The following is a 23,457-nucleotide window of genomic DNA, read 5'->3' as shown; positions in this document are numbered from 1 at the left end:
TAATTTCTTTCTATTTTCAGTAGAGACAGAGTCTCGCTCAGGCTGGTCTCGAACTCCTGACCTCGAGCGATCCACCCGCCTCGGTCTCCCAGAGGGCTAGGATTACAGGCGTGAGCCACCGCGCCCGGCCTAAATCAGCAGACTCTGAGTAAAGCAGATTAGTCTCCATGACGTCCCTGGGCCTCTTCTAAGCAGTTGAAGGCCTTAATCAAACAGCACCAGCCTCTCCGGAGGAAGAGGGGGTTTGGACGCCGGCTGCCTTCACAAGCCAGCTGGGCCCTTCCCTGGGCCTTGCACTGGCCACCCCAGGGTCACAGGAGCCACTTGTTCCACCAATCTTTCTGTCTCTTCCCCCGCCCCCGCCGCACAGACACACAGACACACACACAGGACACCCCCACTGGCTCTGTGTCCCTGGAGCACGCTGACTCACCCCTCCACGTTCCCGGCGGTGCTGGGTGGCCTGGGATGTTCCAGGAGCAAACTGCACAGAGACCCGACCTCACTCATGAAATGAGAACACAAACTAACGGCTCTGCGGCGAGGAAGGTGCACGCACACACCGTGGCCCAGCGGGTCAAACCAAGGACACAGGTGGACACAGGCCGCGGCCCGAGCAGGGCACGGCAGGGCTTTATTGCGCGCTGATGGAGGCCGTGGCTCACAGCTGGGCGAGGCCCGGCCACGGGTGGGGGTGGGGCTCCAGCCCTTTGTTTCCGGAAGAGCCCAGAGAACCTCAGGCCGGCGGGAGAGCGGGCAGCACCTTCCCAGTGCACTGGCCGAAGCCAACGCGGTAGCCGTCTCCTTGGCAGTGTCCTGCAACAGAGAGGGACAGGGGTCACCCCGGGGCCCACGGTCAGCACAGGGCCGGGCCGGGCAGGAGGGCAGCAGGGGAATCACACACACACACACACGTCCCCCCGAACAGGGGATGGGACCCCGCAGCCGGTCTGCCCACCCCCAGCCCGGCATCCTCAGGGACACTTCGAGGCTCCACAGCGTCCCTGACGGTGGTCAACTCCCCCCACCTGGGCTTGGGCTCAAATCCTGGGTCCGGCGATTGGCCTGAAGCCAGACTGCCCACGTTCGAAGCCCGGCTCCTCCACCCGCTGGGTCTGAGACCCTGGGTCTCTCTGGACCTCAGTTTTCTAATCTGTGAAATGGATCTAATGGCAGTGCCACCACATAGGCTGCCGCGAGGACGACGGGAGCTGATGCGCAGAGACGTCTGGGCGCGACGGAGAAAGAAACACGCTCCAGCAGCTCGCCCTGCCCGGGACCGCCGTAGCCAGCCTGGGAGGGCGCTGGGCGCATGCGCACACTCGACTTTGCGCCTGCGTGCGCGGCGCGTGCCACGGCCCGGCGGACAAAGGGAAATGTTCAGTGACGCATTCTCAGTGTCGTCTCTCACTCGCGTTTCTTCGTGGAGCTGTGCATGCGCCGTGGGTGGCGCTGAGTTCGGGAAGGGAGGGAGGCTGGGGACGGGCCGCGTGTTCCACTTCAGAGCTCGGCGCCCCCCAGTATACGGGAATAACGACCTGATCTTTCAGGGTCGTAAGGATCGGATTAAATACTTGGGTGGAATTCCCAGTGCGGCATCTCAGAGACTAGCAGGTGCGCGTTCCATCCGTGGGACTCCTCGGCAGGAGAGACGGGTGGCAGGGACAGCAGCCCCGTGGGGGAGGCAGGGACAGCAGCCCCGTGGGGGTGGCAGGGACAGCAGCCCCGTGGGGGAGGCAGGGACAGCAGCCCCGTGGGGGAGGCAGGGACAGCAGCCCCGTGGGGGTGGCAGGGACAGCAGCCCCGTGGGGGGGTGGCAGGGACAGCAGCCCCGTGGGGGAGGCAGGGACAGCAGCCCCGTGGGGGTGGCAGGGCCAGGCGGGAGGCGGAGACACGCGGCGGGACTGGGCGGGCGGCGTGGAGAAGGCGCAGAACCGAGGGCATCGGCGCTGGGCCTGGCGGGCGGGCAGGAGTTCACCGCGGGGACGTCAGGGACGGGCGCTCCCGGCGACGGAACAGCCCGTGCGGAGGCGCAGAGGCCGCGAGGCTGCGTCTGTGCTGCGCGACTGCCCCGTGGGCGCTCCGGGAACGCGGGTTCCCAAGGCTCTGAGAAGCCCATTGAGGGGTCGAACCCCAGCCCGCGGGCAGGGAGTGACGGAGGGGTTTCCAGCGACAGACCCCTCAGGGTCAAGTCGGCACAGAGGACCCCGAGCCCCAAGCCCTGCGGGGGCCACACTCAGACAAGGGACACGAGCAGGCAGCGTCACCTGCTGGGGACGAGCCCGGTTGGAAGCGGTGCCTCCTGCCGCCCGGGTGGGGGGAGAGGGCGGTGGGCCACAGCCGCCAGGAGACAGAATCAAGGCCCGCGGCGGGACACCGCGACCACAGGCAGGTTCGTGCGACGGCGTCAGTGCCGTCCTCAGCGAGCCCTCCCGGCCAGCACGGGGACAGTCTCGGTGGCGGCTCACTCGTAGCCTGTCCCCTCGGACCTCTCTCCCCCTGCCGGGTCGTCGGCCTGGAGCTCCCGGCCCGGGCGCCCTGACCACCGGCCTTCCCTGGACAGGGGGTGGCCTGGGCGCCGCGGGGTCCCCGGAGCTTTCGGTCCCGCGGTCCACCCGAGCCAGGCCTGGCTGAGGCGCGTGCTGTGACCGCTCGCTGACCACGCAGGGACACCCCGTGTCGAGCTCTGTCCCCGCCTGTTCTGCTGCTCGGATTCGTTCCTTGTCTGTCAGTCGCTTTCGGACCCCAACGCTCAGAAACAGCGCGGCCCTGGGGGGGAGCCGACTCCTGCCGGAAATTCGCGGGACACCTGTCAAGGCGACTAACGTAAACTGCGCCTTCTCCCGACAGGGTCCTGGCTGCCAAGGGTCCCCGCTTCCACACGGGGACCGAGCCGGGAGGGGCCGGGACAGACAGACCCGCGGGCGGCGGAGACCGCACCACGGGGCGTCTGCAGGGAAACGACGGGGGGAGCTGGTCAGCAAACTGTTCCCAAATGATTGCAGATACCAAGAAGGAGCCACAAGTCACCACAACTGTCCGCACGTCAGAAATCCCAAGGAGACTGAGCAACGCGTGCGCGCAGCAGTGCGGAGTGGTCGGCGCGAGTGAGGACAGGCGGGTCCGCAGGTGCTGAGCCGACACGGGCGACACGGTGGCGCCGCCGTTTCTCACTCCGCCTCCCCCTCGCTGAACGCTGGGTGGTCGCTGGGCTCCCAGAGATGGAACCACGTGGCACCACTTTGAGGGGCAGGAGGACAGGTGGGCGGAGCACAGGGCCTGGAGCCACCTGGGTTCCCAGCCTGGCTCCACCTCCCGTCTGCGCGACCCTGGGCAAGTGCGCAGCCCGCTGGGCTCGGTGCCGCATCTGAACGACGGGGTCACGGCCGCCCGCTGGGCACGCGAGATGCCCCGAGAGCCCTCGGCTCAGCTCCGGCCTGCGGTGAGCGCTGCCCGTGCCGGCTGGGTCGGCCCTGCGGCTCGTTCCCTCGCATTTCCAGGGGTCAGAAACCGAGGAGAAAGCAGGGAGGCGGCTGCGGGGCACCCGCGTAGGTACAGAGATGTGGGGGGAAGAGCCAGCCGAGCCACCTGCGGCTCTCAGGCGCGAAGGCGGCTCCGAGGGGCCGGGAGCCCCGAGAGGCCCGAAGGGGAGGGCAGAGCAGCCGCGGCGCTGGCCACCTGCACAGCGATTCTGCCACCCGCAGGTGAGCACAGAGCCCACCTTTCAGCTGCACTCACTCCTCACAGTTCTCGGTGGTCCCCGTTGTATGAAATTCTCTTTTCTTTTCATTCATGCATACTTTGTGCCTCTCCTATTAGCAAATTATAATTCTTTGTTCTTGGTTCTAGGGAATCCCCCCATCTGTTGCCATCTCCCTCTTCTCTTGCCAACATGAACTTCAGATCCAGGGAAATGCCCTTCCCCGAGTTCCCACACTGGCCTCGTGAGTCCTTCCGGGCAGGTGCTGCTCAGACGCGTGCAAATGCCCTGACAGCACCTTGGCCCCTTTCCTGCCTTCCCTGGCTGAAACGGACCCCGACTGCTGACACACCGGTCCCTTTCTAGCAGGCCCCGCAGGCTGCCTGTTCAGAACGGCCTGGCCGGGGCCTCCTCACACCGACAGCCGGGCTGACGCCGTGGTGTCGCCTCCACCATCCGTCTCCTGCCTTCCTTCCCCAGAAAATGCTTTCACTCCTCCGCAGATCCGTGACCGAGGGCCTGCGCGGGTCTCACGCACTGCAGAAGCACCGGAACCGAGGCCAGTGGGACGGGCAGGGGACCGTAGTGGCAACCTGGCGTTAGCCGGTGTGCGACTCTGGCGAGAACCCGCCTCTGTCACCCTGAGCCTCCTACTCTGTGGAATCGGGGCAGTGATACCTACCACGGGCTCGTGCGAGTGTAGAATGAAGCGAGGAGCGTGGGCCCACCTCCCGCGCGGTGGGCCCTAGCAGGCATAAAGAGAGTCAGACTGGAAGTAGACAGGTATGATTAGGCTACAGCAGGGGCAAAAGGGGCACTTACGACTAATTCTGGGAATCAGCTGCTGCTGTCCTGAGTGAGCTCTGCCTGCTGCATCTTTTCTGCCAAATCCACTCTGTTTTGTTTAATCAACTAACCCACAGCCGCACTGAGACCCCCATGTCGCTGCTGCTCAGACTGAACCCTGCCCTCCAAGGGCTCTGTCGGGCGAAATTACGGCCCCCAGAGACACCAGGTCCTAAGCCCTGGCACCTGTGAATGCTACCGCATGCGGTGAGTGCTCTGGAGACGTGATTAAGTTAAGGACATTAAGATAAGGAGATTATCTGGATGGGCCCCAATTGTGTCACAAGTGTGCTAAAGAGAGACAGAGGGAGTGGCGGCAGTGTGGCCATGGAGCAGAGATTGGCAGGTGTGATACCGCCACCTGCAGCTGGAGGAGACAAGGAACAGACCCCCGGGAGCCCGGCCCTGCCAGCACTTGGCTTTGAGCTTCCGTGCTCTAGACCTGTGAACGAACAGAGTTCTGTTGTTTTAGGCCACCAAGTTTGTGGTCGTCTGCTAGAGCAGCCACAGGGGACAAATGCAACGTCTCAGGTAAGCATGGTAAACCAGCCTGTAAGGAGAGCTCAAGGCAGGAGCGGCCGACACCAGGATCCGTCCACACCAGCATCCCACGTTTCATGTGAGTCGCCCAGAGACTGGTTCCACCTGAGCGAGGTAATGCTGGGCAGAGCCAGGTTGAAGTCCAGGGTTTGCAGGCAATGAGAGAAGCTCTCTCCCCACAGCAGGGGTGATGTATTAGAACGAGGCTAAGCGGGACGGACAGCCTCAGACAAGAGAAGGATACGAACTTGCTGAACCAGGCAATAGGGAGCCATGAGACGTTCTTGAGGAGCAGCGTAAGAGAGGAGCAAACACGGAGGCTTGATTTCCAGGCACTGCGAGCTCCTAGGATGGGTGCAGGGGCTCCCCTGGGACCCAGGCGTGGAAGGGGGGTGTCTGGAGCAGGCCCCCTGCAGGGGGGCAGGCACTTCAAAAGGACGCTGGGCAGACTGTGCCCATGGGTTGGCTCCAGGTTCCAGCCCACAGACTGTCAGCGGTGCCAAGACAGCGTCAGGAAGGCGGGTGACAATGAGGCACCCAAAGGGAGCCGCGAGGTCGGCAGCGGGACAGCAGGACGAGAGTGTGAGGGAGGCACCACCCACCCGGCGGGGCTGCGGAAGGGGGCGCAGACACCTCGAGCCCCACACTTCTCACAAGGACCCCATGGAGAGGGTCGAGACCTGCCTTCTACACCCCGGGCCCTGGGGAAGGGCAGTGACGGGCGAGGATGACGACTGTCGCCATTCGTGGGCGCTCAAGGGTACCGCGCTCTGAGGGTGCCTCGGAGGCTCTCAGGCGTGTTGCGAGTCTGAGCACAGAGGCTGCCTGGAAGAGAAACCAGATTTCACCCTCGACTGGCCGCAAAGTCCTGGGCAGGTCCTCGGGCCTCCCTTCACCTTCGCCGCCGCACGACGGCGCCGTGACGCTGGCTCTAGGCCCAGAAGAGCAGCGGCGACCTCGTCTGCCTCGGCGGCCTAGAACCCCAGGGTGGCACGGTGCGTGTCTACGGAGGAGTGAACGAGCCCGTCTAGTCCCCAGTCTCATCCTCACAACTGTGCCGCGAGGTTGCGTGTCCTATCATCGGTTCCATTTTAAAATGAAAACTGAGTCTCAGAAACAACCGGATGGTCACGCAGCCGCTGGGCCTGGGCGTCCACACCGAGTCTGGCTCTAACACAGGTGCCGCCAGCCGGGACGGTGGCCTTCGTCTCTGCGAGGGCATGTGGCAGGCAGAACGGCCCCCAGGGCTCTAAGAGGCGCCCCCGCCCGCTAGAAACAGGCTGCCGAGAAGTCCCAGTCGGGGTCACGGGGGTTTCCCATAGTGTAGACAACCAGGAACCTGCCATCATCTCATAACTCTGCTCAGGGACAGGGGAACCAGGGAGACCTTCTGCCGTCCGCCTGGCATGTGGGGACGCACGTGTGACGTCCCGGCAGCCACAGCCACGGCAAAGGCAGAACAAGCAGACAGAGGACGTGGGGACGCAGCGTCGGGACGCCTTAGTACAGACGGCCTTGCGGCCAGACAGCCCACGCGGGCAGGAGGAAAGATGCGCCCACCGGCCGGGCAGCCCCCAACCTGTTAGGGCCGCATCACCCCCACCTGTTACAACGACTGCATCGCCCTCACCTGTTATGATGACTTCATCGCCATCCAGCAGGAACTTCCGCGTCTGGCCATTGCCCAGCTCGATGGCCTTCGTCCCCCTCCAGGACAGCTCCAGCATGGAGCCGAAGCTTTCTGGCTCCTTCGCAACAGGAAGGGGAAAAGGGTCACAGGTGTCTACGTCTTGGCGGGGGAGCCCGTCAGCTCCGGAGTGGACAGTGCGTAGCAGGGCCTTGTGCCCCCCAGCCTCAGTGGGACCACCGTGGAAACAGCCCGGGACCCGGCACTCCGCGCCTTCCTCCGGCAGGCGGAGCATAAGCTCAGGACCCTAAATCCCTGGCCAGAGTGCCCGGCCCCTCCCGCCAGCGCCCCTCCCCAGACGCTGTGGTGCCCGATGCCCTCCCACTGGGAAGAGAAGTCGGGACCTTGCTGGCAGGGGTCGCGACTCTCCCCCAGGTCACACCAGCACAGGGGAGGGCGGGAAGGGCCCCTCATCCTGGGAGGGTGCAGGGGGAGACGGTGACAACCAGGACACTGTCAGTCTCCTGCCCTCTAGCCACCTGTCGCTGTGACTCTTCCCTGGGGAGGCCAAGACCGGCCTCCGGCCTCATGCCGGCCTCTCCTGCACCCAGAGACGGCCGAGGCTGTGGGGAAGATGGAGTGGTAAGATACGCCCCCCGCCCCGGGCTCGAAACCCCTTCTGAAGGGTGAGCTGAGGCCCCGTCCGTGCGGGGAGGAGGATGCTCCGCGAGGCAGCAGGACACTCACCGGCCCGCTGATGGTTCCGGAAGCCAGGAGGTCCCCGGGCCGCAGGTTGCAGCCGTTGACAGAGTGGTGAGTGAGCTGCTGCAGCATCGTCCAGTACATGTGCTGGGGACACAGTGGCAGCCGCTGGGCACAACCTGCCGCTCACCACATGTGGCCCTGGCCCTGCCCACCCCCCCAGCCGGCTCGCCCGTCCCTCACAGCAACAACATGCTGTGCTCCACGAGGCCACCCAGGGCCCCCCAGCTCTCTCCACCTCCTTCAGGACCTCCGACCTCCGTTCCTCCCTACCCTGCCCTGACCACCTCCTCCAGGAAGCCCGCCTGAGAGCCCCCGGCTGCTGTCCCCGCAGCCCGCCCGAGTGTGCAGGACTCACACGGCCCAGGAGTCCCGCAAGCCCCGCAGGGCCTGGGTCCTCGCCACCGCGGAGGCTCCTGTGAGCAAAGGCCCCGGGCACACGCCCGGCCCAGGCCTTGGCAGGGACACTGGGGGGCTGAATGAGTCCAACCTGGCGCGAGCGGCTGAGGAACGGGGAGCCCCAGGCAGGCGGGTTGTGGGCACAGGGGCCACAGCACCACGTGGCCACTGAAGGGCTCGGAGCAACGCGCCTGCAGCTCTGCCCGTGCGACGCTCGGGCCGCGGGAACCTCAGGGACGGTCCGTAGCCACGAGCGCCCAAGGAGGCCCCTTTGTTTCCCCTCGCGGTCTGTGGCGCCCAGAATGGCGTGAAACCGAAGGGAGACCAGGGAAGCGGGGAGGCAGCGAGTCAGAGGACATTGGAATGGCCGTGAGCAACACACGCGGGACACACGCTGACACGCCCACCTCAGTCACCGGGCAACGCGAGCGGAAGTCGCATCCCCAGCGTGGCGGGAACGCCAGGCAAACGCCACCGGCGTGGCGAGGACGTGGGGCGGCCAAACGCTTCCACGCTGCCAGTGGCGGTGCGCCAGCGTGGTCACCGTGGGGAAACTGCGGGTTCTGCCGCGCTGGGCGTGTGTCCTCCATGGCCCCGAAACCCCACCCGGGCAGCCCCGGCAGAATGCGCACGTGGGCACCAGGTGTTCGCGGCAGCTCTCCCACAGCCAAAAACGGACCAGCCAGATGTCCGTCCACGTGGGACGGACGAGTCACGTGTGCAATGTTTACACGGGGGCGCCGCAGGGCACAGAGAGGAACCAGCTGTCGCCACCGACAACACGGGGCGGATCTCGCACACGCAGTGCCAACACGGGAAGCAGACACAGGGGGAGACACGCTGCACGATTCTGTCTCTATAAAACTGGAAACGGACAGAATCGGCACATGTAGTAGAAGCCAGGGGAGAGGTGACCCTCGCTGGGGGGGTGACAAGTGACCTGGGTGCCGGTCACACAGGGCTGCTCTTTCTGTGAACATGCCTCACGCGGTGCCCTGCGTTGTGTGCATTTTTATCTGTGTTCTGCTTCAATTAAAAATTCACTTAAAAAAAGTTACTCTCATTAGTCCAGCCCCTGGCCGGTAGGAGAAACCAGGGACTTGACCCTTACGGAAACACTTGTTGTCCCCCAAGAAAGCCACTGGCCACGTCTATGCAGCCACGTCTCGAGGGAACTCTGTGACCCCACGGCCACCTCTAGAAAGGGACGGTGCCACGGAAGCCCCAGGCCCACGGGCCGAGCCACCATCGTGTCCCCGCACGGACACGCTTCTCCGCCCCCGCCAGGAAGAAAGATCTCGCTCCCAGAAGCCGTCTGCCCGGCTTCAGAGCCTACCTTAAAGTTGGACCTGCATATGGTGGCCGCGTGGCTCATTCCCTCTCCTGTGAGAAAGAGGAGAGAGACATCATGAAGACTTAATTCCATGCACCAGGGAGGAAACAAAGACAGAATTGTCCTGTGGTCCAACATGGTTTCACTTAGTCTGTGGAACTAACAGCTGCCGGGACATCCGGGCGGAGACACAGCCACAGAGACGACCTGGCCTCGGAGTGGCCAGTACGTGCACACGAGCCACACTACCTCCTCCCACGCCCAGGCAGGCAGCGCTAACCCATCACCGCATGTTTCCTCTGAGTCCAGGTGTAGCCTCAGAATCCTTCTTAACACAGTGCTCCTGGCAGCCACAAATCGGCTGGAGAGAGTGTGCCAGCTGAAACCTGTCTGCGACCTTTGATCGAGGATAACTACTATCCCCTCAGAAGCCCGCTGGGCCATGTGTCCCCTACCCAGCTCCTCCTGTGCTACTTCCTAACTTACAGTCTTTACTGAGCACCTACTACATGCTGAGGCACGGGGTCATTGCTGTTCCAGGTCTGAACGGTACTGGTAAGGAGAAACTCCTCTGCTCCCTCAAAATCGGGCTTCCTGCCTTGTCCTGGCCTCGGCCCCGAGGTGGCTCTGAGCAGGTTGCTCCTCAGGCCCAGCCTGGCAGTGAGGCAGACGCAGACCAAGGAGGCAGGAAATCGAGGAATGAAGGAGGCGTGGCCAGCGTGCAGCGCAGTGGGTCTGCGTGTGGTCGCCAGGCACCCGTGGGCCCCCAGAGGACGGAAAGTGACCCCTGACCTCCCCTGCTGCAGACACTGTGCTCGACCTGTACGTCAGTCAACTTGCTTAGCCCTCACCCCACAGCTCAAGGTCAATGCCATTATCATCCCATTTCACAGGGGACAAACTGGGGCAGGGACAGGCTGGGGACCTTGCAGCAGCAGAGCCAGGCTGAGCAGCCTCAGGGGACGCGGGCCCTGCACCTCGCCAAGGCCCAGGGGCCACCAGGGCCAGGCACTTGGACACAGGTGCCCACGGGGCCCTGGGCACGCCCGCCCCCCACAGCGTACCTTTCAGGGCCACAGAGAGGTTGATGTCGAACGCGTAGGGCTGGTCGTGGCGCAGGTACGGCAGGGGCCGGGGGGTCCTGGGGGGGACACGGCACAGATGTCACCGGAGCTCGCCCAGGCTGGGCCCTGCAGCACCTGCCCCACCCCCGGCAGGGAGGGCCAGGGCAGTGGGAGCCGTCCCTCTCCTGCGACCCTGCACTGTGTCCCTGGGCAGCAAGGGGTGGGGGTGGTCGTGTGTGCCAGACTCCAGGAAAAGCCGCTGAGGGCGGGGATCCGCAGGTCAAAGGTCACAGGGGTCAAACCAGCAAAGTCCCAGAAAGCCGGGGCAGGGGAGGGCTGGGGACGGTGGGCCATGGGGGCCAAAAAGCACGGAGGCCTGTGGGGAAAGGCTGGGAGGGAGGGTCCCCTGGGCCCTGGGGGCAGGTGGCCCCGTCTGGTGCCCCAGCCGACTGGGAGGCAGCTGGGCCGGACGTCTGCACTTGGGCCCGAAGCAGAGTTTCCCCGAAGTGTGACCCGAGTCGCCAGTGGGACAGGAGGTCGTTTTGGGAGTTCGGTGGTTACATGTTTGTTTGCATGATTAGAGGTGCAGCTGGCGATGCTGGGGACACAAAGCTCCTCTTCTCAACATATGATTTAAGTTTCACCATGAAATAAATAACAGTTCCGAAGGGGCAGAGGCTGCACACAAATGGCGCTTGGGCAGGGCCGGCTCAGAGGAGGGGAGGGGGCCGCGGAAGAAGTGCGGTGCGGGGCTCCCCGAGAGGGCGGAGGGGACAGCCTTGGTGACCGAGGCGGCTGTGGTGAGCGGGGAGCAGGGGGCAGGCGAGAGCCCAGGGACTCTCCTGGGGAGCCAGGGAAGGACCCCCCTAGTCTGCGCCCAGCAGGCCTGAGATGACCCCAGCGGGGGTCTGGGTGGCGGAGGGGCCCCGAGGGCGGGCGTGGGGATGGTCAGGGGGCCATGCACAGGCCGGGAGCCCCGCCCGGGCAGGACGGAGTTGGGGGGGCACTGAGGGACTCAGGGACACGGGGGAAGCAGGACAGCTTCGGGCCAGCCCCCGAGAGGCAAGAGCATGCCGGGCAGAGCGCGGGGCCACAGGACGTCGGGGCGCAGGGGACTCTGGCCAGCAGCCGCTCGTGGTGGGTGGGCTGTGGCTGCCGCAGGCTGAGGAGGGAGGGATCGGCCAGGAGGCAGGGACGTGGTGCTGGGAGCTGGGGGCTGCGGGGCGGGACCCCCGGCCGCTGGGCCTCAGGCTGCATTCTGTGAGTTGGGCTCCAGGGGGCGCCTGGGCCGCGGGGCCCCGCGGGGGGTACCGGGGACCCCTTCTCCTGCCCACCCGGCCTCAGGGGATCCTGGAGTTTGCACAGTTCTGTGTTTCCCCCAAGGACTGTGCTGGGCAGGGAAACAGGGAGAAAGACGGACGCCGCAGCTGCCTGGAGGTCGCCGTGACCAGGGTGCCCCAGGGCACCCCGCGTGGGCACAAGCAGCCTCCGCGGCGGGGCGGGCGTGGGGGGCCCCGCAGGGCTGGGCTCACCTGCTCCGGACCCGGCACGGCGAAGGGCAGGAGGGCGTCCATGGGCACCACCCAGGGCGAGATGGTCGTTCCGAAGCTCTTCCCGAGGAAGGGCCCCAGGGGGACGTACTCCCACTTCTGGATGTCCCGGGCTGCAGGGCGAGGGCAGGGCGGGCTCGCAACGGCTGGCGGGGCCCCCCCAGTTCCCGCCCCGGCGAGGACCAGAGACACCCACAGGCCCCGCCACGGGGCTCTGCCAGCCCGGCTGCCCGGGACCGAGGGGAAAAGCAGTCACTGCCGGGACAGAGGTCCCCTGAGGGCGCCGAGCAGGCTTCTCGCAAGGAGAAGGACGGCAAAGGGGGTCAGGACAGCCCCATGAGGGGGGCTCATGTTCAAACTGGGCGAGGGACACTCCCTGGGACTGCGGGCACCATCCCGTCCTACGTAAGGCCGGGGGCCGACAGCTCAGGCTCGGAAGCCAGGCCGCTCAGCTTCAAGTCCTAGCGACTAACAGATGTCTCTGTGCCTGAGTTCCTCATCCGCAAAATGGGAATAACATTGTCGGGACCAGCAGGAGAATACACATGGGGCATTAAACACAGGAACTGACACATAGTAACTGCTCGATAAATGTTAGTTATGACGTCAGCCACGTCCCTGTCACCTACCAGAAAAGTGGAGGTGAAGGGACTGGCCCAAGTTCTCTGAGCCAGAGGTCTGTTTGATGCCTTCTGTCACCGCACCACCTGCCAACACTGACGCGGCTGACCGGGACCCCCCACGGCTTCCGTGCAAGCGCCCCAGATGCCCGCCCACCCCGCTCGCCCCGCCGGGGCAGCGTGCCCGCAGTTACCACTCCAGTCGTTCATCAGCACCATCCCGAAGATGTGCTCGTGGGCCCTGGAGATGCGGATGGGCTCCCCGAGTCTGTTCCCGGGGCCCACGAAGAAAGCCTGCCGTGGGGGAGGGGGGGCTGTCAGAATCCGGGCTCACCTGCAGTCCCAGCTCACCTGTCGCCTGGACAGCAAAGGTCAGGCACTTCCAAACCCCCCCCCAGGGAGCAGGACGGCCACAGGGCCCGGCCTGAGTCCACTGCATTTCCACGTCACAGCCCACGCCGGAGCTGTCCAGCACCGCAGCGTGGCAGTGCCCACCCGAGGCCCCTCTGCACACCGAGTGCCACCGCGGCCCCTCCTTCCTGCAGTGCATCCCCGGCCGGCCCGCTCCGCCCTCCTCACCCCGCACATGCTTAAGACGTGACAGCCACACGAGGCCTGTGGGAATGGAGTGTCAGGGCCGGCGGGGCCCGTGGGGACGGGGCGTCAGGGCAGGTGGGGCCTGCGGGGACGGGGCGTCAGGGCCGGCGCTCAGCCCACAGAAACCAAAAGGGCCTCTTTCACCCAGCAAAGAGGGCCTGTCGGGCAACCCCACAGCCCAACCCCCGCCCCAACCCTGCTCTGCCGCCCCCGCTGCCCGTGACAGCACCCGCAGCGTGTCCACGAACCAACAGGATTCCCAGACGTCACTAGGGAAGAACTGGGAAGTCCCTTTGCAGAGCACGCACACTTGGCTGTGACATTTGGAAAACCCGAGTCACCATTTTATGTGTTCTGCGGCAGCGTTTAACCATTGCAAATTTTTCCTTAAGATAAAAACAAAATTCCCCCAGGGCACCGTGTCACGGAGGAGCCCACCTGTCACTGTTTGGATCACGCATGCCCTCTGCCCCAGCCCCCCAGACGGGGCCAGCACAGGTGAAGCCCCTGCCCGCAGAGCCCTTCGCTCCCCAGAGCGAGGACCCCAGCCCCAAGCAGGGTCCACGGGGCACCTTGCGAAGGCAGGAGGCGGAGGGCTGGCAGGGAGCGCTCCTCCCCGGGGCTGGGTGACAGCACCCTGTTTCCCTCCTCTGCCCGTCCGGAGAAATCACAGGGCAGCAGAGGAGTGACAGGCAGCTCTAGAAACGCCAGTGGGGTCTCCAGCCCCCCTCAGCCCACCCTGAGTCCCGCTGCCACGGCCCGAGCAGGCAGCCCCAGCCCTTCTCCTGCACCTGCAGGGACGAGGCAGCACCTCAAGCCCTGGGCGGTGACGGTGGGAAGGCACTTCTGCCTGCGTCCCCGGCCCCCCCACCAGGTGCCAGAGCCTCCTGCCCCCGCTCCGCTCCTCCCCTGTCCTGGTCCCCTCTCGGCTCCCGGCTGCCGGGCTTCAGGGTCCCTCTTAAAACGGGCAGCCCTGCGGCACGAGGGACCCGCGGGGAGAGGGGCTGACGGCACAGTGTTGACGCCCGGTTATGCCGTTGCCCCAGCTACGCAGGACGCGCCCCCAGGACAGGCTGCGTGGGGGTGTCGGGGTCTCTCGGCATGGCTGCTCACAATGAGCGTGAATCTCTAATGACCTCAGAATAAAAACTTATTTAAATAGAACGGGCAGCCCTGAAGTGCCCGCAGTTCTGAGGTCGCGTGGGCCCAGCCACGGTGCCACGGGTGGATCCAGTCACTCACAGAGTCGCCCCAAGTGCCGCACCGTTGCCTCCAGGGGAACCCCGGGTTAGGTAGGTTCCCACCAGCCCCGGTCACAACATTGCTACCAACTGGGCAACACCTAACTACGTAGCCTTGTTTTCTGTGGGTTTCTGTTTGAAGACGCCTCCTTTAATGCCTTTTGTCGATTTGTGAACACTGAACTGACCCCAACAGCGGGTAACTCGTGCCCACACGGAGCCCGTCTGACACGTGTGTGCTCCACAAGGCACGTCGGAGCCCTGCTGCACCCAGAGACGCTGGCAGCACTCAGCTCCGCACCTGGGGGCCGCTATGAACAGAGAATCACCCAGAAAGCACAAAAATGGGAAACGTGGCATCAGGCCAACCACAGAAAGGGCACGTGCGCAGGGCGCGAGAGGCCGGAAGGCAGAGGTGCTGGCTTGGTCTCGGCTGGACGCGGCCAGCAGGCAACGCGGCTTTCACTGCTCTGCCCGTCCGCGAATGCCCCACAGCTCTGCGGATATGAACTGGAGGGTGACACGTAAATTCTAGCAAGACGCGAATCTGCAGGTACGGAATCTGCAGGAGCGCGGAGGGACTGTGCTTCCGACGGCGGGATGGGGACGCAGAGCTGCTGGCGACGTGGCCGGAGGGGAGGACAGCCCGGGTGCGGGCGGCTGTCACCGAGCCCGCCCGCGGGAAGCTGTGGGCAGATCCCGCGTCAGGAAGGCGCGCGGCGCGGCTCACCATTTCCAGCTCCAGGTCCAGCAGTTGGCAGGGGCTGCACACAGGGGGCTTCGCTGGAAGGACCAGGGAGAGGGGCTGCGTGAGGCCACCGCGGGACACGGAGGGGCGCCAGCGGGGCCTGGACGCTGGGGTCACTTACAGTCGTCGGGTCTCATCTGTCCCACGGGCCTTCGGATCGGGGTGCCGGACACCACGACGGAGGAGGCACGGCCGTGGTAGCCCACGGGCAGGTGCAGCCTGTGCGGGGAGACGGGACGCAGGCGTCACACGTGAAACAAACCCCAAAACGTGCAAGCAGAGACAGACTCAACGTGGACACACGGCTCAGAAACCGAGAGCTGCTCCTGAGTGTCCGCCCCGGACGAGTGCACAAATAGCACGTGGTGCACACACGGCGGATGTCATTCAGCCTTAAAAAGGGAAAGGACGTGACCCAGGCCACAGCACGGACGAACCTGGGGACACTGTGTCGGGCGACACCAGCGGGGCAGAGGAAGGACAAACACTGACAATGCTTCCCTGTGAGGTCCCCAGAGTGGTCACATTGACAGAGACAAAGTGGAATTGTGGCAGCCGGGGACTGAGGAAGGGGACAGAGCTTCAGTTGGCAGGACAGAGAGTTCTGGAAAGGGACGGTGGTGACGGTCACACAATATCAGCTGCACTTAACATCACGATATGTCTGAAAATCGCTAAGACAGTGAATTTTATGTTATGTGCATTTTACCACCATTTTTTAAAAATCAAAAGGTACTTAGGGACAAAGTCAGACTTTCGTAAGGCGGAGCAAGACGGGCAGAGGAGGGAGGTGACAGGGGACACAGCAAGAGGCTGTGATGTGGGGAAGATGGGCGGCCCCCACCGCTGGCGGCCGGGACGCGGTGGTCACCCAGGGCCCCGGCCCTGCTGACACCTGCACTTCAGCCCGGGGGGCTGATTCCAGACCTGTGGCCTCCGGAACTGTGACAGAATTTATTTGTGTGGTTTAAACCGAGCCAGGCTGAGAAGACAGGGCCTGGGCCACTGTTTCCAGAGGCTGCAACCTCATGCCCCTACAGGTCCCTCCCTCCCCACCTGACTGTGACCCAGGAGGGGCCTGGCAGCCCCCCGCAACCCCCGTGCCGAGCAGGTGGAAAGACGGACTCTGAACCCGCCCAAACCCTGGCCCAGCACGTACCAGTTTGGCAGCAGTGGACTCTCCTTGCCCCTGAACATGAGTCCCACGTTGGTGGCATGCTGCCGGGAGGAATAGAAGTCCGTGTAGTCCCCTGCAGAAGACACGAGAGCCCGTCAGCGACCCCGACGCCTCGGGAAGGAGAAGGACAGTTGCGAGGTTCGGGGGTCGTGTGCAGAGCTCAGCCTGCACCGACTGCTCCAGCCGGGGCAGCACCGCATGTGGCAGAAAACAGCCTCACCAAAGATTTGCTCTCAAAGCCCACGACGGGAAACAGAATAAGAAATTAGGAGCCCCGAGTTCTGAAAGCCACAGTGGAACTTGCACGTGAGTGGCTGTCACCGTGCCCCGTGGGCGTAGCCGTTTCAGGGCAGCCCCCGCCCAGCCCCGTCCCCCAGTGCCCAGGGCAAGGTCTAAAGCTGGGGACACCTGTACCCGCAGCCCAGACTGGGGACAGAGGTGGCGAAGGCCAGGAGAGAAAGGAGAGACAGGAGAGGCTACGGCAGTCAGAGCCTTCCCAGCTGGGTCGCAACGCACAGAGGTAACAGCTGAGACATTTCGCAGAAGACTAGATCCGTGACAAAAACACACGGAGGGCACCATCGTCACCCAGACTTGAGGAGGAATCCCTGAAAGACAACTGGTCGCCAAAGAGAGCGTGCAGGAGAGGGAGGAGGAGAGGCTGGGGGGCAGGTGACTCCGCCCCTGTCCCTGCCCCACCTGTCCCCGGCCCCACCCTCTAGCGAGCTTTGTCCAAGCAGCCGGTGGCTGAGGACTCAGCCCAGGCTCAAGAGCAGATCCAGGGCACGCAGACGTCCGGGGCAGGGCTGCCAGCGTGGCCAGCGCCTGGGCACACAGGTGCCAGGCCACCCACTGGGGAGGTGGCCTCCGGGGCAGACAGACGGAGAAGGGGACAAGGAGGGAGGCCACAGGCTGGTTCAGCTTCTCTCTGCTTCAGGCTGAGAGTTTCAGCAGCTCCAACTTCCTGCCTGACACTCGTCCAGACTCCCTGTCCCCCTCCCACCCTGCACAGCCCTCTGGCTGCGTTCCTGAAAACTGCTGACTCACAGCCCTGGGGAAACCGAGAGAGGGAAAGAGAGGGAGAGAGAGAGGGAGAGAGAGAGCGAGAGAGCGAGAGAGAGCAAGAGAGCCAGAGAGAGCGCGCGCGCACGCGCAGGGAGCCACGTGCAGCTGGTCACACGCCAGCCCAGGCGAGCGTCCTGGCCTTGGCACAGGCCGCGTTAGCTCTGGGCCTGGGTGCTGAGGACAGTCAGTGACGGGAAGGGGTGACAGTCCCAGAGCCCCCTCCATTCCCCCCACCTGGACGGACCCAGCAACCAGGCACAGGTCAGCCCTCCCGGCCCCCCGAGCGGCGATGTCCTTGTCCTCGGAGGACACTGCACTCACCGATGGTGGCCGGAAGGTGCATCGTGGCAGAGGCCTGGGGGGTGAACGCACTGGAACAGAACCGGGTGTCAGGGTCAAGCAGGTGGCACAGCGGGGTCACCCACCGCAGGGGGTCCCTGCTCTGCTCACCCACCGCGGGCTCAGCCCAGACCACCCCCAGGGCCCTGCTCACGGTCTCCGGTGGGCACGTCTGTCTGCCCGGGGCCAGAGCAAGGCCAGACGTGGCCGCGGCAGGCGGGTGTGCGCCCACCGGGGCCGAGGCGCCTCCTTCCTGCTCGGGGCCCACTCTGGGGGGGGCTGGGGCGGTGGGACCCCTCCCACGGTGGAAACCAGACACGGGCAGGGGCGGTGCCAAGGGACAGCGGGCGCTGAGTCCCCCCAGCCCTCCTGCCGGCTCGCAGCCCGGCAGGCGCTGGGCGAAGGCCGGTCTGACTCCACCAGGCCGAGGGGCCACGCTGTGTCTCACGGCGACACGGACCAGCGCAGACCCTGGTCTCCCCGCCAACGTCCACGTGCTCCTCACCGCTTGCGAAGCTCCGCGTCGTCTCTGAGCCTGGCCCGGCCGGCAGACAGCAGGTCCTGCAGGGAAGCCCGTGCCTCCTTCCAGGCCACCTGGCCCAGGGCCATGAAGCTGTTGAGAGCAGGCTGGACACACAGGGAGAGAGTCACGCACGGGAAAGCCCCGCTTCCCTCCCGGTCATGCTGACCCTCGGGGCCTCTGCTCTGAGTTTTGCCGTCTGCATCGAGGCATCGGCTTTCTCCATGTTGCCTCAGCCCTCACGGACGCACAGGCCACCCTCCAAGCCCAGGAGCTGCTCCCGGGGACAGTGACCCGGCCTGCAGTTGCAGGTGGCAACATTCTTCCAGCGCAGGACACGCCGGCTGCAGGGGCACCGCGGCCTGAACCAGCCCTTCCACGTTGGCTAAGAAGACGCGTCGCAGCCAGGGAGACCCGGCAGAGACAGCGCTGTGGGTCCTGAGAGTCGGCGTCCCAGCCCAGCTCTGACCCAGCCCGTGGCCTGGGGGTCATGTCTGTCCCAGATGCTCAGGTCCCCGCCCGTCTGGTGACGGTTCCAGCTCCTATGCCGGGGGTCGTTGGAGGACCGAAGGAAAGGGTGTGAGCACCGCTCCTGGCACGCGGCGGGCTCAGTCGTCCGCTCTCCTTGCCGACTGTGGACGGGAAGCCGCACAGCAAGGTGGCTGACCGTCCACAGGAAGTTCACGTCCATCCCAGGGGGCGCCTACTTCAGGCCGACTCCTCCCCGCTGTGTCTGCAGACCTGGGGGCAGGGCTCGGGCCCCCTCAGCCGGCGGCACAGGCCTTGGACAGGCCTCGGTGAGGGAAGGAGCCGGAGACAGCGGGAAGGAGCCGGAGACGGCGGGAAGGAGCCGGAGACAGCGGGGAGGAGCCGGAGACAGCGGGAAGGAGCCGGAGACAGCGGGGAGGAGCCGGAGACAGCGGGAAGGAGCCGGAGACAGTGGGAAGGAGCCGGAGATGGCGGGAAGGAGCCAGGGACAGCGGGAAGGAGCCGGGGCTGCAGACACTGACGCTCTTTCTCCCCCAGGAACCCCCTGCGGCGAGAAGCCACCCTGAGCTGCCCCGAGGCCACCACCTGCCAGCCCCTCGGTTCCAGAGCAGCCCCAGCTGTACCTAAGTAAAACCTCCGAGACGGCTGACAGCAAAGAGTGTTTCTTGGTGGCATTTGCAGTAAGTGCTGCTGAGATCAGGGACAGGCCATTTCATAGTGTCCTACCTGATCGAAGACATCCTGGTGTTCGGAGAGGACAGGCCCGGTGAAGAGGTGTTTAATGACGCTGAGGTCCAGGATCTGGTCACCGATGGCCACGCCAATCCTTGGTCTTGGCTGGGAGGGAGACGGCATGGTCAGCGCTGGGCTGGGCTCACCCGCTAGAAAGCCTGTGCTGAGCCCGCGGGTGCCCCTTTGGATGCCCTTTGTTCAGAGGGGACTGAGGAACTGGATCCACAGACCCTGTGTCACCTCTGCTTCCAAGACAAAAGGGAAAAAGAGTCTGTGTCCCTTGAATGGGAAATAAATCAAATACCCCTTGGAGTGCGGGAAGAGTAGGCAGCCCGGCCCAAGCCCCTTGTCTGGGCAAAGTCCCCAGACATTGCTTAAATGCCTCCAGTGACGAGGAGCTCACCACCTCACCAGGAAGCCGGATTAACTTTCAGGTTTAACCCAGGCCTTGGCTGAGGGCAGTTCGTGTGTGTAGCCCAGCAGCGAGAGCCTGAGTGCCTCGGGCCCAGCGCCGAGGGCCGGGTGGCCTGGACTGGAGGCTCTGCCGTGGCTCCAGGGGAGGAGAGCTCAGGTTGTGAGGCAACCAGGCTGCTCAGAAAATGGGGGGCCGGAGGGTCCTTTCTGCTCCATAAAATCCCAGCAGCAGCGCTGACTAACACAATGTCCTAAACATCCGGCAAAGCCTGGCCTTTGTCCCCACAACCCTGAGCTCTGCAAGGAACGGTGTTTGCAGACCCCCCTCCCGGGCCGTCCTGCACCAGGATTCCGGCTCTCCAGAACCGCCAGCTTTGCCGCGTCAGTCCCAGGAGCACAGAGGTGGGCTGTGGCGGGGGTCCTGTCTCCACTGGCTGCTCACTTTGGGGGTCTGAGAGAAGACGGCCACTTGCCCATGCGTGTCAGCTCCTGGGGCCGGGGCCGACCGGAGCCGTAACCTCATAGCGCTGAGGCCCCAGCAGAGCCTGCCCTGGAGGATGCTGCCCGGAGAGCCCAGCTGCCCACCCTGGAAAATGGCAAACCCACCGCAGGGGACAGAGCTGGCCCACCAGGACCCACGTGGCCATCCACTCAGGGGACACGCAGAGCAGACGCCTGGGCCACATCTCTGCCCCTGGCCCCACACCCAGCTGGAGCCAGGAAGGAGCCACTGGGCAGACTCCAGGGCCTGGTCACAGCGGCTGCCGCTTCCTCAGACACAAACAAAGCCGAGAAGCACCTGCCGGGTCAGTTACCGCACTCCTGCCTCAAACCGTGACCCGAGGACCTGGAAAACCAGTTTGAGGGAGTGAGTCTCTCCACCTTTAGCCTTGGGAGTTATTTTCTTCAGTGCTAGGCTAGAAGGGGGTCCGGGGTGGGATCCGGGATCCCTGGGGCCCCGGCCTGCTCCCCCCATCCTATCCCTTCCAACAAGTCCCTGGTCCTCTCTGAGCCTCAGTTCCTCATCTGTACAATGGGGACAGTAACATAACGGTAGGTTTGTTGTGAGAATTCAGTGAGTATCTGCAAGTCTCTCAGGACAAGAACAGACACAGGAAGACACATTCATACCACAAACAGCTACGGGGACATCCTCTTGGTACCAGCACGGCACGAAGGCTGCGGAGGCACTGGGGACAGAGAGGAGTGACTTGGTTCCTGCCCTCCAGAAGCAGCGCGTGGCGAGGGACAGCCGTGGCCGGGTGCAGTGGGGAGCTCATTCAGAGCAGGCGCTTGGGGGACGCCTCTCTGCGAGATGACATTTACACCGAGTCCTCAAGAGCGAGCAGGACGCAGGCTCGTAGCGAGAGAAGGAAGAGGATTCCAGCCAGAAGGAACAAAGAGTGCTCAGGCCCTGAGGCAGGAAACCACGTGTCTCAGCTCGGCTGAGCGGGCAGAGGCCAGGAGGCCGGCAGGGCAGGTCACAGGTGCGTGCCAAGGCCACACAGGCCCGTCCTCAGGGCCCGCAACCCGGCCTTCACAGAGCACCACTCACGCACGCCCTACCAGTCCAGAGTTGGCGGGAGGGTGTCCCCTGTGTCTTTGGTCCCCAACTCCCAGCCCAGAGTCCTGCCCAGAGCCAGGGCTTGTAAGCATTCATGGAATAGAGGAATGAATGAAGTGATGGCTGCATTAATTCACTGTTGTCCCACCCAACTGAGGAAGGCCCAGCTGCCGACAGGGGCAGGGAGGTTCTGCCTCAGCAACTAGGCCAGCCTGGAGAGGCAGCCAGCCCGTCGGAATGTCCAGCGCGGCAGTGACAGCTTCAGACGAGGCCTGTTCCGCTGGAGGCCCTGAGCCTCTGGAAGGCCAAAGGGCCACTCTCCGTCCCCAGCACCTGCTCAGGGGCTCGCCCTCCCGGACTTCCCTAGGGCTGCTCCACACGCTCCAGTGTCAACATAGCAGGACACGCTGTCTAAAGGCCCCTAGTCACACTCTGAGGGACAATAATTTGATTCCCCTGGGAAAGCACGTCAGAGCACCCTAGTGGGATGCCTACCTCCCACCAGGGTTTCTGTCCGGCGGATTTGCGCTCCCAGCAGAGGTGAGGTCAAGGACAGAGTCACAGGTCAAGGACACCCCTGCTGAGGGCAGAGTGCGAGAGGCGGCAGAGGGAGGCTCTGCCTGCAGAGAGGGCGGTTGGAGAACCAGGTTAAGGTTTAACACGCGTCTTACTGTGTCCTCCGGGGATTGAATGTTAACTTTCTGTGTCCTTGCAACATCTGGTCAGGTCTGCCAGTTGTGAAACCACAAGTTGGCTCTTCTAGACCGAGGCATTGCCACAGGCAGGCCCACAAAAGGCCAGCCACTCAGGGCCAATGACCAGCCAGGGGACAAGGGACCTCCCTGTCCAGGAAGGGGCCTACGGCCAGGAACCCCATTTAGCTAGCTGGCGTTTCCTGAATACTGTTCGGAACAAGCAGATTCTGGGGTGCTGCGGTTTACAGAGCTGAATCAGGAATTTACCCTTAAAGTTGGGAGCAGAAATATAAGCGAAATACCATAAAAAAAATCCAAGGGAATCTGCTTTTCTCACCCAGGGATGCTCTTTTTATGTATGTGCTAATAAACCCCCAGTTTCCAAAGATTTCTTTCTACCAACAAGACCACACTTGACGAAGTCCAGGTTCCTTTCCTCTCCCCAAGGGCTCCCTCTGATCGCGGGGGAAGCCACCAGGCCGCACCCGCGACAGGACAGCCTCACGGACCCTCTGGTCTGGGTAGGAGCCGCGTCCCTGAGCCGCTGAAATGCCGGGTTATGGGCTTAGGGCTAACCAGACAGATTAACCACCAGCCCCGGCCTGGGTCAGGGGCTAACCAGACAGATTAACCACCAGCCCCGGTCTGGGTCAGGGGCTAACCAGACAGATTAACCACCAGCCCCGGTCTGGGTCAGGGCTAACCAGACAGATTAACCACCAGCCCCGGCCTGGGTCAGGGGCTAACCAGACAGATTAACCACCAGCCCCGGTCTGGGTCAGGGGCTAACCAGACAGATTAACCACCAGCCCCGGCCTGGGTCAGGGGCTAACCAGACAGATTAACCCCCAGCCCCGGTCTGGGTCAGGGCTAACCAGAGAGGTACTGAGCAGCCCGGATCGCAGGGCAGCCGCGGTCGCACGAGAGTGACCAGCCCGATTACGACAACCGCCCCGCGCTGCCGTCCGGAGAAGGGTCCCCCGCGACCCCCGCTGCTGTGCGTCTAACGTCGCACAGACCCGCGGCCACACGACGCGCACAGCGGGAAGGCACGCGCGGGACTCGAACCCGCGCCCCCAGGCCCGGCTGCCCCGCCCCTGCTCACGTTGTCTGCGGTGCAGAACACGCCGTACGGCAGGTTCTGGATGGGGAAGTCGCAGTCCTCGGCCACCGGGATGAACGACATGCTGGCGGCGCGGCGGGCGGCGGGCGGCGGGCGGACTGCACTCGCCGCGGCGGGCGGGCGGCCGGCCCCGCCCCCGGCCCGCCCCCGGCCCGCCTGGCCCCGCGGCCAGCTCATTACCCAGGCCCCGCCCCTGCCCGCCCATCGCCCCGCCCCGCGGCCAGCTCATTACCCAGGCCCCGCCCCCGCCCCGTCCCCGCCCGCCCATCGCCCCGCCCCGCTCATTACCCAGGCCCCGCCTCCGCCCCTGTC

At 64.5% G+C, this 23,457-nt stretch overlaps 1 protein-coding gene across 1 annotated transcript; it reads right to left on the bottom strand.

The window, feature by feature from the left end:
* Window positions 1-597: 597 nt before the first annotated feature.
* On the bottom strand, window positions 598-23,258 carry FAH (fumarylacetoacetate hydrolase). The gene is made up of 14 exons (XM_045561505.1): window positions 23,128-23,258; window positions 19,344-19,454; window positions 18,114-18,235; window positions 17,591-17,640; window positions 16,187-16,277; window positions 15,149-15,246; window positions 15,010-15,062; window positions 12,636-12,735; window positions 11,803-11,934; window positions 10,272-10,346; window positions 9,211-9,257; window positions 7,461-7,562; window positions 6,717-6,834; window positions 598-816 (listed from the first exon to the last, which is right to left on the bottom strand). Exons 1-14 carry the CDS (start codon window positions 23,206-23,208, stop codon window positions 737-739), a joined length of 1,260 nt encoding a protein of 419 aa, XP_045417461.1. The 5' UTR covers window positions 23,209-23,258; the 3' UTR covers window positions 598-736.
* Between the last annotated feature and the right edge of the window lie 199 nt (window positions 23,259-23,457).

Source organism: Lemur catta, chromosome 9 (assembly GCF_020740605.2).
Source record: "Lemur catta isolate mLemCat1 chromosome 9, mLemCat1.pri, whole genome shotgun sequence".
Taxonomy (NCBI): domain Eukaryota; kingdom Metazoa; phylum Chordata; class Mammalia; order Primates; family Lemuridae; genus Lemur; species Lemur catta.
The sequence above is the reverse complement of the archived record's forward strand: the minus strand, read 5'-3'. Positions and strand labels throughout refer to the sequence as shown.

Bases quoted from the DNA above. Each gene is read 5' to 3' on its own strand.
- FAH (XM_045561505.1), bottom strand. From the start codon at position 23,208: ATGTCGTTCATCCCGGTGGCCGAGGACTGCGACTTCCCCATCCAGAAC. The intron at 6,835-7,460 runs GTGAGTGTCCTG...CCTGTTGCGAAG, and splicing joins CCGGAACCATCAGCGGGCCG to GAGCCAGAAAGCTTCGGCTC. The intron at 817-6,716 runs GTGAGGGCGATG...TCTCTGTTGCAG, and splicing joins CGATGAAGTCATCATAACAG to GACACTGCCAAGGAGACGGC.